This window comes from Polypterus senegalus, chromosome 12, assembly GCF_016835505.1.
Source record: "Polypterus senegalus isolate Bchr_013 chromosome 12, ASM1683550v1, whole genome shotgun sequence".
NCBI lineage: Eukaryota > Metazoa > Chordata > Cladistia > Polypteriformes > Polypteridae > Polypterus > Polypterus senegalus.
In genome coordinates, this window is record NC_053165.1 from 120,956,455 (window position 1) to 120,976,125 (window position 19,671).

The 19,671-nt window shown below is 38.6% G+C and overlaps 1 protein-coding gene across 5 annotated transcripts in view; it reads right to left on the minus strand.

Moving 5' to 3' along the window:
* sema4ba (sema domain, immunoglobulin domain (Ig), transmembrane domain (TM) and short cytoplasmic domain, (semaphorin) 4Ba) overlaps positions 1 to 19,671 on the minus strand; it is a 274,559-nt gene that overhangs the window by 38,276 nt on the left and 216,612 nt on the right. For all 5 annotated transcript variants that reach the window (XM_039773331.1, XM_039773330.1, XM_039773328.1 and 2 more), the window contains 4 exons: positions 19,275 to 19,337; positions 14,686 to 14,784; positions 14,130 to 14,238; positions 13,484 to 13,600 (listed from right to left, as the gene is read on the minus strand). In XM_039773331.1, coding sequence (XP_039629265.1) covers positions 13,484 to 13,600; positions 14,130 to 14,238; positions 14,686 to 14,784; positions 19,275 to 19,337 — 388 coding nt within the window. The remainder of the gene's footprint in view (positions 1 to 13,483; positions 13,601 to 14,129; positions 14,239 to 14,685; positions 14,785 to 19,274; positions 19,338 to 19,671) is intronic.

A 19,671-nucleotide genomic window follows, 5' to 3' on the forward strand; every position in this document is an offset into this window, starting at 1 on the left:
TTACGAAAAGATTCAAATACAAACTGCCTACTTGTAATATGCAATTTAGACGGCTAGACATGTACAAGCAAATCTGACCAAGGGCTATGAAGCTTAAATCACATGAAATATTAACATATGTTAAAAATGTAATTCATAAAAACAGAAATAATAAAATGAAATTATATTTTTTCTTAAAAACTTCTTTTTTACAATTTCAAATAGTGTAACACATCGTTTTCCCACTGACTTAAAAGAGAAGAGTTAGGATTCTTCCAGTTTAGCAAAATAAGTCTGCGTGCCAAGAGTGTAGTGAATGCAATCACAGTTTGTATGTCCTTCTCCACTTTACACCCATCTGGAAAAACACAGAACACAGCTGTTAATGGATTAGGAGGTATTGTGACACCAAGGCTGTCTGAAAGGTAATTCAAAATTTTGGTCCAGAATGATGTTAATTTGGTGCAGGCCCAAAACATGTGACCCAGTGAGGCTGGGATTTGATTGCAGCGTTCGCAGGTTGGATCCTGCCCTGGAAACATTTTGGAGAGTTTTAGGCGAGACAGATGTGCTCGATATATAATTTTGAGTTGAATAATTGTATGCTTTGTGCATACGGAGCTCGAGTGAATGCTCTGCATCGCCACTTTCCACTCCTTTTCCGATATTTTGAGTGAGAGATCTTTTTCCTAGTGTTCTCTTGGATCTTTGAAAGGGAGGGACTGTAAAATAATCTACACTAATAAAAGGCAAAGCCCTCACTGACTCACTCATCACTAATTCTCCAATTTCCCGTGTAGGTAGAAGGCTGAAATTTGGCAGGCTCATTCTTACAGGTTACTTACAAAAGTTAAGCAGGTTTCATTTCGAAATTCAACGCGCAACGGTCATAACTGAATCTTACTTACGTACATATATACGTCCATAGCCTGCAGCTCGGTCGCTGTGTGAGGCGGCATTGCGTTCCCCACCCCCACGCCTCCCATGTAGTTGGCTGCCTGCCTATATTGGGTCCCCCATCCCTACGCCTCCCACATAATTGGCTGCCTGCCCATATAAGGTCATTTGTCGCTCTGATCTCTTCATTCCCTTCCTTGCTTTGCCACAGTATTCATGTCTCCCTCCTGATAACTGCAGCCTTTTTATTTAATCAACGGCTTCTCTGCTGTTTTATTGTGCTGATAACTGCAGCCTTTTTTTTTTAATCCACAGCTTCTCTGCTGTTTTATTTTTCGTTTATTACGCTTATAGTTATTGTGTAGGTATTTTAGACTTAGTTTACATTGCTCAGGTACCCATTTCTTTTACCATTCCATCCGTACCCCCATTAACATGTCTATCGAGGTGATCACCATCGATCAAAGAACTGTCACTTACCGAGTGGTTTCCATGCCCGGAGATGCCGCTTGCCTTTTCCATTCTCTGTGTTACATATTGCACGACCATATCAGGGTCACTCTTGATATCTGGAGGAACATTGTGTCTTATGTATTGAATGACTGGGACAGGTTCAAGGTGTGGACTGATGATGGTACAGGAGATAATTATACTACACAGGAGCACTATAAGAGTGAAATGCTTAAGCCCTTCACCTATGCTTCTGCATGTGAGTCGATGGCTGCCGCTGAATTGTTCGGTTGTCGCTTTCAAGTGTACTGAAATGGCAAAATATTTTACACCTTTAGAGAACCGCCAATGCCTCTTAAACATCTTAGATTCACAGGTGATGATTTGAGTAGTGGACACTTTAATGTTTATGAATGTTTCAACTCTCAAAAGCTCGAAGTTATCGATAAAGCCGGTTGTATGCTTACAACACTTGACAGATGCCGAATGTCACTTCAACACAAGTCCTGTAAATACTAACGTAATTGAAACAAACCATGAAACTCAAACCGATTATGACAACAGCAATCCAAGCTGTGAGAAAACAGTAAAAATGAGGCGTGTCAGACGTTGTGGTACATTTTCTGATGCAGCTAGATGGAAACAACTTTGTGACGCTGCTGCCAAATACTTGCAGAAAAATCCACAGATTAATAGACACGCTATCGCTAAATACTCGCAGGCAAATCCACTGCTATGGAATGTAACTTGAACACAACACGTCCTCCAAATACGAACCTGATTGAAAGAAATAATGATAATCAAATCCTTGATGACAGCAACACTCTTAACAGTGACAAAATAATTACATTGACAATCATGTTATGTTATTTTTAAAATGTTTACTTTTCTTTTTCATAACTTCTTTAACACACTACTTCTCCGCTGCGAAGCACGGGTATTTTGCTAGTTTTATATGTTGCAGAGATGGTGTCTAAGTCCTTGAAATTGAGCAATATTTTTTCCAGTGTGGACAAGGGTGCAAGATGAGGAAAATCGGGCAGGTTCTGTTTAACAACGTTCCTAATTTGAAGATAGTGAAAGAAATGTGTAGCTGGAATGTTAAATTTGAAATGTAATTGTTCATAGGATGCAAAGATATTGTCTACATAAAGATCTCTAAGCAAGTTAATCCCAAATTTTTTCCAGATACTGTATTAAAAACTGCATATGTTTACAAAGGTTGAAAGAGGTGGTTCTCTTGCAGAGGTGCCACAGATAAAATCTTCTCCATCTTAAAATGCTTTCTACATTGGTTCCATATTCTGATTGAGTGAAGCACGATTGGGTTATCAGTATATTGCCGATAACTTGCATTTATTGGGGCACAAAGCAGGGAATATAAAGAATTACTGCAGGATTTTACTTCTATTGCGGACCAAGCCTGTGTATGTTCATCTATTTGTGCCCAGGTTTTTATAGCTTGGATGTTTGCTGCCCAGTAATAAAACTGAAAGTTGGGTAGAACCATGCCACCTTCTGCCTTAGGTCTTTGTAGGGTCGCTCTTTGGATAAGTGGATGTTCTGAGTTCCAAATAAATGAGGTTACTGTTGAATCTAATTGCTTAAAAAATGATTTACTGATGTATATTGGAATGTTTTGAAATAAAAAAAAGCTTAGAAAGAATAGTCCTCTTAACAGCGTTAATTCTTCCAGCTAGAGTAAGATGAAGGGTTGACCATCTATGCAAATCTTGCTTAATTTTTTCCTTGCAGACGGCAAAATTTTGTTCATAAAGAGCTTCATGTTTACTTGTGATATTTACCCTTAGGTTTTTAAACTGTTCTGCAATGATAAAAGGTAAGGTGTCTAATCTAATATTATATGCTTGAGAATTCACTGGAAAGAGTCCACTTTTATTCAGATTAATTCTGAGACCAGATATCTTTTGAAATTCTGTAAGTGCTGTTAAGACTACAGGCACAGAATTTTGTGGGTCTGATATATACAGTACCATATCATCTGCTTATAAATACACTAGCAGAATACCCGCGCTTCGCAGCGGAGAAGTAGTGTGTTAAAGAAGGTACGAAAAAGAAAAGGAACAATTTTAAAAATAACGTAACATGATTGTTAATGTAATTGTTTTGTCATTGATATGAGTGTTGTTCTCATATCTATCTATCTATCTATCTATATATATATATATATATATATATATATATACAGCGCTGGCAGCGAGAAGTAGTGTGTTAAAGAAGTTATGAAAAGAAAAGGAAACATTTTAAAAATAATGTAACATGATTGTCAAAGTAATTGTTTTGTGTATTTGGCGGCAGCGTCACAAAGTTATTTTCGTCTAGCTGCATCAGAAAATGTACCACGACGTCTGACACGCCTCCTTTTTACTGTTTTCTCACAGCTTGGATTGCTGCTGTCATATATACACACACACACACACACAAACACACACATACATATATATATATATATATACACACATATATATACACATACATATCTTCATATCTACATATCTATATATACACATATATATATACATACCTATCCACATCATATATACACACACACAAATTATATATATGTGTGTATGTATGTATGTATGTATATGTATGTATGTGTGTGTGTATATATATATATATATATATATATATATATATATATATATATATATATATACATACATACATATATATACACATACATATACTTGTGTGTATAGCTTTTATATATGTGTGTGTATAGCTTTGGTCACTGAGTGCAAGTGAGAAATAATAAAATATAGTCTTATATAGTTATTAAACAGTAAAACATTAACGTTTTAAGAAGTACAGGTACATTGAGCACTACTCGAGTGGTTGCGGGTAAACTACATTTTAAAGACGGTGTAACACAACAGGTAAGTAACTAACAGCAGCTAAAATATATATGGATCATCTCTCGGTAGTAGATCCCTTTTGAAAGGCGCTACACGACGGCTGTGGTATAGAAATTACATTTTCTATGTGAACGTTCAAATTTGTGCCTCTGGTAATGTGCCTTACCGGCATTTAAAGAAAATTAGTTTTGTGTCCTCTGCAGTGTTAAGCGAGAAAGGCTTTGGTTTGGGATCAAAGGAAAAAAGGTGTAAAGAAAGGAAAGTTGCCTTTTTCTTTTATATAGTATAGAGAGATGTGTTCGCTGACGTTATGATCGGCTTTTGGGGACAGTCGCGGTGGGTCTTGTGTAGACTGGTGAGACGTCCCCGCCATTAATCGGTTGTGATGGCACTGTTAGTCCTCTACTCTTGTGCGTGTCTTCATAATCCGGGGTGAGGAACTCATAATCGTATACGTGCAAAAGAAAGTGCGAATCGCCTTAATATTATTTTGCCGTGGTGTAGAAAAGGGGTCCCGTGTTTGCACTTGTCTGGGCTATAGCGCAGGGGGAGGATGAAAAAATGTAAAAGTGCTCACTTTGACTTAAGGCAGAAGCGCAGTCAGCGTCTCAAAGGCCGGCACAGCTATTCACGCGCGCTGGCTGCTCGACTTTTGCTGGGCAGGAGACCACAGTTTTTGCAGACTCGTTCATGATATCAAAAGTCTCAGCGATCTTTGGAGGTCATTCATATATTATATGATATATATATATATATATCAAAATACCCGCGCCTCGCAGCGGAGAACTAGTGTGTTAAAGAAGTAATGAAAAAGAAATGGAAACATTTTAGTAATAACGTACCATGATTGACATTGTCATGAGTGTTGCTGTCATATATATGCCTGCCTAAATAAGTCACCCTCGCTTTGCTCTTACTTTTTTACCGTTCATTTAATCATGGCTAGTGGCGGAAAAATTATAAAATGGAAGGAGGATGGCTTTACCAACACAATTATTGATGGCGAATCGATTATTCATAAAGCTTGAATTGGTGATCTGTTTTTCTGTGTTAACCTCATATTTTTTCATACTTCTTCTCAAACTAAGGTGGTGCGAGGGTAAAATGAATTGGGATGCGCTGATCAATGTAATCTGCTTGTAATGCAAAGTGTGATTAAATGCATTATTTTTTAACGCGTTATGGAGCACATGCATCGAAGCTTCTCAGCTGTGCTTGTGCTAAGAAAAGGAAAGTTTTTAAAAATAACGTAACACGATTGTCAATGTGACCTTTTGTAAGTAGTGCGTGGAGGATTCAGTGTGGAGAAACTCTATAGAGACAGCGTGTGTATTAACTTGTGGATTTTTCTGTGAGTATTTGGTGGCAGTCTGACGGAGTTGCTTTGGAAGGCGTTAGCTGAGCTCAGCTCAGAGCGAAATTAGATGAATGGGAGGGATATGATGGCGTGACTCCCCACCCGCCTTAACTGTCAATCCCCACAAACACAGTCTCGAATTTGCATAAGCACACCCCTTCACCTACAATTTTAACTTAGTTACAAAGTGATCAAAACTCTCGTTTATATCCTGTGTCCTCTCATTAAACTTGTATCCCGCATTACCTGTGGGCATGTGAAACGCCACCGGTAGCCTGTCTATGAACTTAATTTAAAGTTTAGGTTTACACCTTGCTTTCTTTCCGAGGTAGCATCACTCATGAATATGGTAGTATATGTCACTCTCTCGCTTCTTATTGTTTCGCTGCCTTCTCAATTATATAATGCATGTTTTCTTAAGCACTTATTGGAGGTCTTCCTGGTTTTCTACGTAGTGCGTTTACAGTCAGTTCATGTGATTACGTGGGAGGCGTGATGATGTCACACGAAACTCCGCCCCCCCACGTCATTCCAGCTCAACTTCTATTACAGTTAATGGAGAAAAATACCTTCCAGTTATGACCATTAGGCATAGAATTTCGAAATGAAACCTGCCCAACTTTTGTAAGTAAGCTGTAAGGAATGAGCCTGCCAAATTTCAGCCTTCTACCTACACGGGAAGTTGGAGAATTAGTGATGAGTGAGTGAGTGAGTGAGTGAGTGAGTGAGTGAGTGAGTGAGTGAGTGAGTGAGTGAGTGAGTGAGTGAGTGAGTGAGTGAGTGAGTGAGTGAGTGAGTGAGTGAGTGAGTGAGTGAGTGAGTGAGTGAGTGAGGGCTTTGCCTTTTATTAGTATAGATTTTCTGTTCCAGTCCTTCTCTGATAATCCCCTTTATCTGATCAGCATTTCGACAGTGAACCGCCAGTGGTTTAATGGCGATTGCAAATAGCAGTGGTGACAAGGGGCATCCTTGTCTAGTACCATGTTCTAGTTTAAAGTAGTCTGAACAAATGTTGTTAATACAAACTGAAGCTTCTGGATTGGTATACAGTAGTTTGATCCATGCACAAATATTTGGGCCAAACCCAAATTTCTTTAATGTAGTGAAAAGCTATTTCCATTCAGTCATGTCAAATGCTTTTTCTGCATCCAATGATAATAGTATTTCTGGGGTGTTTGACTTTGTTGGTGAGTACCTATATATATAATTCAAGTGCAAGACAACCATGGCAAGCACGCCGGAAGGGGCGTGGATTCACTAAGCCGCCAACAAGTGAGACACCTATGGCGCACGCAGGAAGGAGCCACGCCCACCAACTCCAAGACCATTGGATAAGACGACAACTCACAGAGCCACGGCCACCAACTCGGACGCGACAACACAGAAAAACTGGCATCATTTATATTCGTCTGTCGTAGAGGTCACATGCAGCTCCGACCCACGTTGACTGTTCATAGAGGCATGTTTCTCGCGGAGGTGGATCGCCATATGCAGCGTGTAGAACTGTTTGCGAGGGGTATCCCATGGGATCCTTAAAACATTCCTTTACAACAGAGGTTAAAACACAATGAATTGAGCAGTCTTTAAAAAACGAGTTTTTGGTTACGACATGCGACCGCGTGCACCATAGCAAACTGTTTAACAAGCTACATACAGCAATTCGCATCCGTCTTCTTAGATGCTCCTGCACTTTGTACACACCCACCTCCCACCTCGCTACCACCGTGGTCGGGTGCCTTGGTGGATTATATATAGAAAGGCCAAAACTGCACAGAGCAATGAAAAGTCTACGTGAGTCACAGGTGCATCTGAACTGTGCAAAGACGACAACGACTCGAGTGACAAGTTGAACGTGGGCACATGAGCAGGCAGTGTATACTGAACGAGAAATCAGCAGACTAGCATGACGGAGGGAGCGGAGTGGACGTCCTTCTTCTCTCCTCCCGTTCCACCCTCTGCGCCTGAGCGCCGCACGGACGATTGTGTGTTGCTTTGTTCCATGCATTGGTTAAAACCCAATGAAGGAGGCAGTCTTTAAAAACCAATAAGCCCTGTGCCTCTGTTTCATTACCGTCTCACCTGCTTCACCAATGCAGGCCCTGCAACAGTCGAGACGCTCTCTCGGCAGCTGACCTTCTCTGCGCATGACCGGTTTACACAGAGGCACCACATGACCAGGCGGTGTGTATGCTTCGAGAACAAGGGTGGACGCGACAGGACTATCTAAGAAGAGGCATGTTTGTCACGGATGTAAATCGCTGTATGCAGCGTGTAAAACAATTTGTCGCGAATGTGAATCGCTGTATGCAGCGTGTAGAACGCTTTATTGTATGTTGCCCTCTCCAGAGTTGCATCTTTTCATTCACCTACAGTCGTATACACAATGAAGTGAGCAGTCTATAAAAACCGTGTTTTCGGTTACAGCGCACGACCGCGTGCACCATAGAAAACTGTTTTACACGCTACATACAGCAATTCGCATCCGTAACAAACATGTGTCTTCTTAGATGCCCCTGCACTTTGTACACACCCCCCTCCCACCTCGCTGCTACCGTGGTCGGGTGTCTTGGGGGATTATATATAGAAAGGCAGCCAAAACCGCACAGAGCAATGAAAAATCTACGTGAGTCACAGGTGCATCTGGACTGTACAAAGACGACAACGACTCGAGTGACGAGTTGGAGGTGGGCACATGATCAGGCAGTGCATACTGGACGAGAAATCAGCAGACTAGCATGACGGAGGGAGTGAGTGGACGTCCTTCTCCTCTCCTTCCGTTCCACCCTCCATGCCTGAGCGGCACACGGACGATTGTGTGTTGGTTCCTTCCGTGCATTGTTACAATGTTGTTTTTCTTGCTGATTTATTACATTACCGATTTTACAAATGTTAATTTTCTCCTTGTGCTTAAAAATTATTAAAAAACCGGCTTGATTATGCGGGTTGGCTAGTATTACATTAAACAGGCGTTGAAGATTGGAAGATAAGTGTCAACCCTTGATAAATCCAGTTTGATTTTGTGAAATTACCGAAGGGAACACTTTCTCCATCCTTCTAGCTATGATTTTGAGAGTATCTTAACACTAGCAAAATACCCGCACTTCGCAGCAGTGAAGTACTGCCTTAAAATTTTTATTAAGAAAAAAATTAAACCTTTTTAAACTGAGAGAAAATATACCAATAATTATTTGTTAAGGATCTCTTTGTATACCACGTTGTCAGTTTGGCCCTCCAGTTGTAAAATGACCAAGCTGTGTCCTGAGCTTACTCTTGAGCATGCAACGTACAGACGGCCATGTGAAAAGTAATCTTGTGTCAAATCTCACAGCTTGGATTGCTGCTGTCATAATCGGTGTGAGTTTCATGGTTTGTTTCAATTACGACAGTATTTGCAGGACATGTGTTGAAGTGACATTCGGCATCTGTCAAGCGTTGTAAGCACACAACCGGTTTCATCGATAACTTCACATCCAGCTTTTGAGAGTTTAAGCATTCATAAACATCAAAGTGTCCACTACTGAAATCGTCACCTGTGAATCTAAGATATTTAAGAGGCATTGGTGGTTGTCGAAAGGTGTAAAATATTTGGCCATTTCGGTACACTTGAAAGCGACAACCGAACAATTCAGCGGCAGCCATCAACTCACATGCAGAACCATAGATAAAGGGCTTAAGCATTTTACTCTTATAGTGCTCTTGTGTAGTATAATTATCTCCTGTACCGTCATCAGTCTACACCTTGAACCTGTCCCAGTCATTCAATACATAAGACACAATGTTCCTCTGGATATCAAGAGTGAGCTTGATATGGCCGTGCAATATGTAACAAAGAGAATGGACAAGGCAGGAGCCATCTCCGGGCATGTAAAACAACTCGGTAAGTGACATTTCTTTGATTGATGGTGATCACCTCGATAGACATGTTAATGGGGGTCCGTTGGAACGATAAAGGAAATGGGTACCTGAACAATGTAAAGTAAGTCTAAAATACCTACACAATAACTTTAATCATAATAAACGAACAATAAAACCGCGGAGAAGCCGTGAATTAAATAAAAAGGCTGTAGTTATCAGCAGGGAGATGTGAATCCCATGGCGAAGCAAGGAAGGGAATGTAGAGACTGGAGCAACGGACGGCCTTATATAGGCAGGCAGCGAACAACATGGGAGGCGTTGGGCTGGCTATGGATGTATGTACATAAGTAGGATTCAGTTAGCGTTGGGAACCTGCGTACCAAATTTCTTGAAGATGGGTCCATAAGTAACAAAGACCATTGGAAAGTTCAATATGGCGGCTGACAGTGGCATACCACCGAAATAAGTACGTACATTGGTTCCGGCTAGCGCAGGGAAGCCGCCTACTAAATTTTGTGAAGATGGGGCCATAAATAAGAAAGTTCAACATGCCGGACGTTGTCGACTGTAATGACCGTTACATGTAGAATTTCTAAATGAAACCTGCTTAACTTTTGTAAGTAAGCTTTAAGGAATAAGCCTGCCAAATTTCAGCCTTCTACCTACACGGGAAGTTGGAGAATTAGTGACGTTTAAAAGTTCAATATGGTGGCCGACAGTGGCATCATACCACCAAAATAAGTAAATACATCGGTTTCGGTTAGCGCAGGGAAGCTGCCTACCAAATTCCATGAAGATGGGGCCATAAATATGAAAGTTCAACATGGCGGACTTTGTCGACTGTAATGACCGTTACGTGTAGAATTTCGAAATGAAACCTGCCTAACTTTTGTAAGTAAGCTGTAAGGAATGAGCCTGCCAAATTTCAGCCTTTTACCTACATGGGAAGTTGGAGAATTAGTGATGAGTGAGTGAGTGAGTCAGTCAGTCAGTCAGTGAGGGCTTTGCCTTTTATTAGTATAGATCATTATTCAGAAGTAAAATTGGTCTGTATGATGCACATTGTAATAAGTCCTTATTTTGTTTAGGAAAGACAGTGATTAATGCTTGGCGAAAAGTTTGAGGTAGAATTTGATTGTCTCTAGCTTCTGTAAATGTTGCTAATAGGAGGGGAGCTAGCTGATCGGAGAATTTCTTATAAAACTCTGCAGCGTAGCCATTAGGGCCTTCTGCTTTCCAGCACTGAAGTGACTTTATAGCATCTAGTAATTCTGATAGCACCAGAGGTTTATCCAGTTCATCTGCACTAAAAGTATCTATTTGTGGTATCTGTAATGTAGCCAGAAATGTATTAGATTGTGTGTTGTCTTCTTTAAACTCAGTAGAATATAAGGATTTATAGTAGTCTCTAAATGTGTGTATAATATTTTTATGGTCGATGATTTCGTCTCCATTCGTGTTGGTGATTACTGGGATTGCGTTGCGAACTTCTTGCTTGTGGATTTGTTGAGCTAAAAGCTTATTAGCTTTCTCTCTGTGTTCATAGTAATGATGTCTGGATTTATAAATTAGTTGTTCAGTTTCTTTATTTGTCACGTGGTTGAGTTCTGAATGCAGAGCCTGCCTTTTCCTATGTAGAGCCTCACTTAGAAACCTGGCATGTTCTTCATCTATTCTAGTGATTTTGCTTTTAAGCTCTGATACTTTCTTGGTTTCTAATTTATTCCTGTGGGAAAGATATGAAATAATCTGTCCTCTTAAGAAGGCCTTTAGAGTTTCCCCAGAGTATTCCTGCAGAAACCTCTAGTCTCTAGTCTCTAGGAAGAAACTGATTTGTTTGGATATAAATTCTGTACAATTCTCATCTGCTAGATAGATAGATACTTTATTAATCCCAAGGGTAAATTCACATAATCCAGCAGCAGTATACTGATACAAAAAAACAATGCTAAATTAGAGAGTAATAAAAATGCATGTAAAAGCAGACAATAACTTTGAGTAATGTTAGCATTTACTCCAGACTAACAGAAGCGGGTTAAGACGCCATTTGCGAGGTGAGTATGTGGGGCACAGTGACTTTAGCTCCAAGATCAGAGGTGCATGGTCGGAAATAACAATAGCATCGTACTCGCAAGATCTGATTGTAGGCAAAAAATTATTATCTTTAAAGAAATAATCAATTCTTGAGTAGCAATGATGTACAGGTGAGTAGAAAGAATAGGTTCTTGAGTTTGGGTTTAGAAACCTCCAGGGGTCTGATAAATTGTGGTAAGTTATAAACTTTGTTTTTTAAGTCTAATATAGCAGTGAGATGTTCACTTTCATGAATTAGCTTTCAGCCACGCTCAGATAGCTTTTGCATTTTCAAATGGCAAACTGAAAAGGCCATAGTAGACGGTCACACAAGGTATCCGTTTTCAGTTAAATCAATTTGGATGATTCTTTGTTTGCCACTTTATAATTTTTATTTTTTGTTTTCAAACTGCTAATTTGTAAAGCATACTTTTGTTATTCATGTATAGAGAACACTAAGGACAACTGTAAAGAAGCAATGAACTGCAAACTGCTTATCACAAAATACAAAAAAAAAAAACAAACTGAAAGAAACAAAATCAACAGCTTGCTGTAAGTCATTTCACATTTATCTGCATTGCTGCGACTAATGGAACGGAGGGAAGGTGGTGAGTAAAAGAGTACACACACAGCTCCATACATAAAAATATGGATACCTCATGCTGCACATATTACACAGTGTTAATGTACTGTTTTCAAATGTAAATTCCAGCTAGCCTCCTACCAATTAATTTATCCTTAACTCTATTAATAAAAAGAGCACAGCAGCACAATAGAAAGCTTCAAAAAGACATGCCACAGCTTTCTGCTTCTCAGTTGTAAAGTAATGCACAAATATTAAGACCCTCTTACAATACTTTGCTCATTCTTACCACCAAAATCAAAACACTGGGTGCCTGAATATGAGGTAGGCTTGTATTATTTGTCTCAAATTGCCAGAACAGTAGCCGATTGCCAATTGCATTCAAGGAGAGGAAAAACATGCTTGACACTGCTCTCATGACACTTGATTGGTACACAGTAAACTTTACTGTCTTCCTTAAAATGAAGGTGTACAAAGACAATACAGTATCTACCCTTAAATGACAAGATAATAGTAATAAAATACAATGGCTGAACAAATAATATCTTAACTTGGAAATGGCACAGCGAAGCTAATAAATAAAAAAAACAAAAATATTATATGCTGGCTAAAATGAAAGATTTCTTTTTTATCCTGCCATGCTTGTTTGTGAAAAATGATGGATAATCATGAGTGAGGGCACTAATTAGTGATGCGCAAACAAATATGGCATCACATTGGCCTCTAATGAAGTTCAGAAAATTGTATCGGTATAATGCCTGATGTCAAGATTATTTTGCACATGCTAGACCTACATAATGACACATTAAGTACTATACATGCACCAAAACAAGAGTAAACACTATGTGGTTTGCTGGTTTATTATTTCAATCATGAGTGAAGACAACAACAAAATGGTAGCATAAAACCCTTATTTTATTTAGCTGAGTTAGGGTAAATAATAATACAAATTTTATTATTCATCATCTAAATGAGCACCATCTTGAGAAGAACACTACCTAGTTCAAAGCTAAAGAAAAAAAAAATCTGCATTGTCTGTACCATAGTCTGCTGCTCTTTGCTCAGCTGTGTCATTATTTGAAAAAAGATAATTTAGGCAAAATCCATTACTCTAATATGTATGTCTCCAAAACACCACTAAGAAATAACACTAAGAGTTAGTGTGCAAATTGTGAACTTGTGTTTACGGCCAACACCAACCTGGGATCTATTAAAAGTAAATAATTTGTGAGTAGCAAAACACAAGACACAGAAAATACAATGACAAATGGTAAACTATTACACTGCCACAAAACTGAACATTGAAAGTATACATTGTCAGTACTATACACCATTAACAGAACATATGACCTGTTGCATAAGCACCTATATACAAACAGAACAAGTCAGATTTTACTTAATTAAAGTTACCTTGGAGCCAGTTCAAAGAGTTCTCAGTTTTTAACGGAGTCCCGCTACCAAGACTCTTATAAATTGTGGGTTCATTTCCTTGAAAGTTACTGACAGTTCCTGCATACAATTCTCCATCTAAAATTGAAAAAAAGCAAATGAAGACAACAGGCTTTGACTAGAGTTCAGAAAATAGTAGACTGAAGATAAACGACTATTAAATCAGTAGATGATTTTTACACAAGTTTATCTTCATTTCTTTCCATATAAGCTGTGGGTGGCAGTAACACAACTAAAAGTTACAATTGCCTGTAAGTCAATCATCAAAATTGCCAGATAATAACTGCAATTTCCCATCCATTTTGTAAACCAAATTTTTAAGTACAGTATTCTCAAGGGACTAAAACATATCCCAGAAGCAATTTAGGTCCTGGTGCACAGTAGTTAGTTCCTTGAAGACTACACTCACACAAATACTTATTTCAATTAATTCATTTTGAATGCTGTCCATGGCAATTCCGTTCACTGCACACCACATCATTGTGTGTATAAAGCAAAAGATCAAAAAGCACAAAAATGTGGAACACCAGAAATTCACCCAGGACTCTGTCTTTACCAAATAAGTGCAATTCTGTTTAACAGAGGTGGTGAATATTTATTCTCTTACCAACAATGATAGCAGAAGACTTGTATTCTGGATCAAATGGACATCGGCTCCGGCCCTCCTCAGTCACAATGCCCTCTGCATTTTTCACTAAGCTGAAATCTGAAATTTTCTGTAAAGGGTTTAGAAAGAAACTTTGTTAGCTCCTATTACCTAGTCTTCACTAAGCTTATGGTAGGTCCAGCGCTTAAGAAGCAGTTTTGTCAACAAACAATGCAATCAAAAATGAAAGGAAACAATAAAAACTGAAATATCTTGGTGTGAGGCCAACTTTACATACTAAGTGAGTGGCATAGCATGGAGGAGAAATTTAGAAACACCATTAAAACATGTAAAACCTGGGAATGAAAAGGTAATGTTAATTGAAGTGTGAGACTGATAATCGTTACAAATTGCATTATCATTGCCTGAAAATTATCCAGGAGACAAATAATGTCAAAATGCTCTTAGAAAATAACCTCCAATCTCAAAGAAATAAATCATTATCTGGAAGAAAATTACCTATATATAAAAAGAATCAAGTGTTATTTCTGACCAGTCCCTGAACAAATGTACTTACAATATATGTGCAGATGGGGCTGAATGCATAGGTCCCACAGGCAAATAAGTGAGTACTATTGAGTTGCAGGAAGACTTTGACATAATTGAAGCAGTCAGTCTGAAAAGAGAAGCATAATTTTTAAAGTTAATCTCAAAACGTTCCACTAATTTGTTGTTATGTCTTCAGGATGAAGTCAGAAACTAAGATACTGAAACAGAAAAGTGCTAACAAAAGTACCTACTACTTCCTCTCACACAGAACAGAATATGGCTCACTTTAACATCAATATTTGGTTTTAATAATATAAACTAACCTTTGTTTTTTAGCTGTTTGAGCTGTTAATGTTCTTACCAATGGTTCAAAAACATGGCCCACAAGACGTGCATTTGGGCACCAAGTGACAGTTTGGTAATTTGTAGGAGGACACTTTAGGGACCCTTTTTTCCTGTTCTGATTTGTTTGCTGATAAAGTGAGAATTTATAAAGTTATTTTCTTGTAAAGTTTGCTATCCTATTCTATTGTGTTACCTTCTTATCTTTCCTTTGCATAATCACTTGAAATTGATGAGTTAAAGGAGAAGGAAGTAGTTTGCTCTCATACCAGTTTATTTTTCCTTGCTGTGCTGTATCAGTTTTTCTATGCCCATATTTCCTCTCACTTCAAGTCTTATTGATCCCACATAATCAAATTAAAAGATTGTTTCTTGGAACATAAACAGTCCCAAATCCCCTCATTGCAGAGCATGCTGTTTACATATTGTGCATCAAAGCAAAATTGATACTAGCTTTCTACTGGAAACCCATTAGAAAAAATTAGATTTGGGAAGATATACATCTAGACGCAATTAAACAGATGGCATGACTATTTTGATAAATCATAAAACTCCATTTAAAAAAAAAGACTCAAACCTCTAAGGATCTGTATCCTTTGTCTTCATTTAATTCTTCTTTACCAGCGATACTGCTTAACACTAGAATTACCAGAGCCTACGAAAAAACTCGTAATTCCGTCACACCTTAAATCGCTTCTTAAATCTCCTCACACCTCTCATAGCGTCCTTTGTCCTCTAAATGTGCTGATAAAGAGAAGCTAGGAGCAGCCGGCTATTCCATCCCCCCACCAATTTAGAACGTGCACGAACTTCTCTCAGCTCATGCCTTGATTGAGTATCTGGGAGTGAAGTGGAGTTTTACAGTGGAAATAATAGATCGTTATTTGGAACACACGCATTTCATGTCTGTTTCGTTTCTACAGTAATCTGTGTAAACACATTGTTAAAACAGAAACGTTTTTTTATAATCTAGTAGTAGATGACAAAATGTAGGCATAAACTATATAATGTATGAAGCCTGAAGTCCAAATATCAAAGAAATTTTTTACAAAAGGTACAAATATAACACAATTGCTTTTATTCAAAATATAACTGCAGAAACAAAAAGCCGCCTTAACATGCGACATTGACAGCCGATTATTGTAACTGCCTCCGTGGTGCAATTGAATCCGTTCCCGCCTGGGAATCAAAAGGTCTCAAGTTCGATCCTGCATCACTCCGTTTTGAGAAGTAAAATTATATTTGTCTTACTATTTTAGAATAAAAGCATACATTTGATTTCGGTCTGTAACAGCCGGTGCAATTTATGATCCTTGTAAAGGTTAGCTTTTTTTTTTTTTATTCACTTTTTATTCTCTCAGTCGCGTTCAGAATCAATCCATACAACCCCATCTGACACAGCTGTTTTCACATAAAGACGCGCTATAGCTCTGCTGTGTACCATGATGCACACTAAAGCCCCCAAACCAAGGTTGCTGACACACACAAACGCTGGCGAAGCTGCCTTCTTCATATCTCACCGTCACTTGATTTTCTTTTTATTCAGTTTTATTGAGTGTTTCTGCCAGTCCCCGCATGTTGCTGTATGCTGTTTCTTTTTGTACTCAGGACATGCAAAGGAAAGAATGGTAAAGAGCAGTAACCGGCTATATGCAATAATCACACACTCCCCATCTGCCCGTTGTTTTGTTATACTTTCACACCAACATATGTTTCTGTGTTTGAGCAGGCTCAAACGGGCATGTTCAAAAAATACACGTGTAATGCCACGAAAAGTAACTAATGTAATATTATTTGAAAACGAACAGCGTCAGATCGGGTGTGAATTTATGCAGGAACTGGAAATTCTCTGATGTGGGACCTTCCCCCAGGGAAGAAAGTACAGTGTCAGGTGCTCATTCAATGTAATAGGAACCATAGCACAGAGAGGTGTGTACACTGCAACAAGTACACATGTCGTAAATGTAGGAAGGATGGTCCTTGGGTGTGTGGGAACTGTTAATATTTGAATGTGATGATTTTATATAGCACGGAATGGAAATCAGCACTTCTTAGCATTGCACCATGCAAGCTGTCGTATCAATCGCCTACTGTAACTTGCTTTCTTTTTTCTTCGGTTATACAGGTAATCTTGAATAAAAGTGCACTTGTTTTGTTTGCGAAATGAAGTGTCTGCGTGCACTTTTCGTGGCATTACACGTGTATTTTTTGAGCATGCCCGTTTGAGCCTGCTCAAACACAGAAACATATGTTGGTGTGAAAGTATAACAAAACCACGGGCAGATGGGGAGTGCGTGATTATTGCACATAGCGCCGAAGTTACTGCTCTTTACCATTCTTTCCTTTGCCTGTCCTGGAGTACAAAAGAAACAGCATACAGCAACATGCGGGGACTGGCAGGAACACTCAATAAAACTGAATAAAAAGAAAATCAAGTGACGGTGAGATCACGAAGAAGGCAGCTTCGCCAGCGTTTGTGTGTCAGCAACCTTGGGTGGGGGGGGGGCTTTAGTGTGCATCGTGGTACACTGCAGAGTTATAGCGCGTCTTTATGTGAAAACAGCCGTGTCAGATGGGGTTGTATGGATTGATTCTGAACGCGACTGAGAGAAGGAAAAGTGAATAAAAAAAAAAAAAGCTAACCTTTACAAGGATCATAAATTGTACCGGCTGTTACAGACCGAAATCAAATGTATGCTTTTATTGTAAAATAGTAAGACAAATATAATTTTACTTCTCAAAACGGAGTGATGCAGGATCGAACTTGCGACCTTTTGATTCCCAGGCGGGAACGGATTCGATTGTACCACGGAGGCAGTTACAATAAACAGCTGTCAATGTCGCATTTTAAGACGGCTTTTTGTTTCTGTAGTTATATTTTTGAATAAAAGCGCAATTGTGATATATTTGTACCTTTTGTAAAAAATTTCTTTGATATTTGGACTTCAGGCTTCATACATTATATAGTTTATGCCTACATTTTGTCATCTACTACTAGAATATAAAAAACGTTTCTGTTTTAACAATGTGTTTACACAGATTACTGTAGAAACGGAACAGACATGAAATGCGTGTGTTCCAAATAACGATCTATTATTTCCACTGTAAAACTCCACTTCACTCCCAGATACGCAATCAAGGCATGACCTGAGAGAAGTTTGTGCACGTTCTAAATTGGTGGGGGGATGGAATAGCCGGCTGCTCCTAGCTTCTCTTTATCAGCACATTTAGAGGACAAAGGACGCTGGCGGAGAGGTGTGAAGAGATTTAAGAAGCGATTTAAGGTGTGACGGAATTACGAGTTTTTTCGTAGGGTCTGGTAATTCTAGTGTTAATGAGTCTAGTTTTCAGCAGTGTATCAGAGTTGATGCCAATGCAGGAGAGGTCTTACAATGAGTGTTTCAGTTCACTCAATCCTACCTCTATACAGCATACTTTTTCTCTAGCCATCATATGGATATATATACAGTACAGGCCAAAAGTTTGGACACACCTCCTCATTAATGTGTTTTCTTTACTTTCATGACCATTTACATTGGTAGATTCTCACTGAAGGCATCAAAACTATGAATGAACACATGTGGAGTTATGTACTTAACAAAAAAAGGTAAAATAACTGAAAACATGTTTTATATTCTAGTTTCTTCAAAATAGCCACCATTTGCGCTGATTACTGCTTTGCACACTCTTGGCATGCTCTGATTACTGCTTTGCACACTCTTGGCATTCACTCGATGAGCTTCAACAGGTAGTCACCTGAGTTGAAGCACATCGAGAGATTGCCAAGAGTGTGCAAAGCAGTAATCAGAGCAAAGGGTGGCTATTTTGAAGAAACTAGAATATAAAACATGTTTTCAGTTATTTCACCTTTTGTTAAGTACATAACTCCACATGTGTTCATTCATAGTTTTGATGCCTTCAGTGAGAATCTACCAATGTAAATGGTCATGAAAATAAAGAAAACACATTAATGAGGAGGTGTGTCCAAACATTTGGCCTGTACTGTATATGAATAAAGGTTTGTATTAATTCTACTGATAGCTAACTCACAAGCTAGGAAACAAAATCAGCTAAATGAGTTTAAATACATTAACAGTAAAACTTGAAAAAGAAAACAAAACATCAACAGAGTCAAACTAAAATATATCAAGTATTGCTTAATATAATCATTTAAAATATTTTCTCCAGCAGCCCGAGTAGATCTTATACAATACAGATAGCATTATCTATCAAACAGTCTTCAGTTGTGTTCTCTTATGTTCAGTCAATGCTCACCTGCAGGCTTCTTCCTTTAAAGCTGCACTGTTTTCGTTTATTATCAGGGGCGCTCCATGTCAGCTGGAATGAAGAATACAACTTAAAACACTTATCATAATGAATGTTTTCATTTTGGGATGAAGCCCAGAGTGGCTTAACTGACAGGAAAGTAGAGCAGAAGATCCCACTTTGAAATACCAGTCTAAAGTCAAAGAGATGCATCTCTAATATTTACAGTTACTGAACCTGTATTACAGTAATTTAATAATTTCAAGTATACATTATCATAATGCACACTGTTGGATGGTTCCATCAAGCCTCTGAAACAGACCTCCAGGTAAAGAAAGATACTTAAAGAAAAACAGCTAAAAAGACAACATTTAAATAAATGTCTATAAGCTCAGAACATGACTGG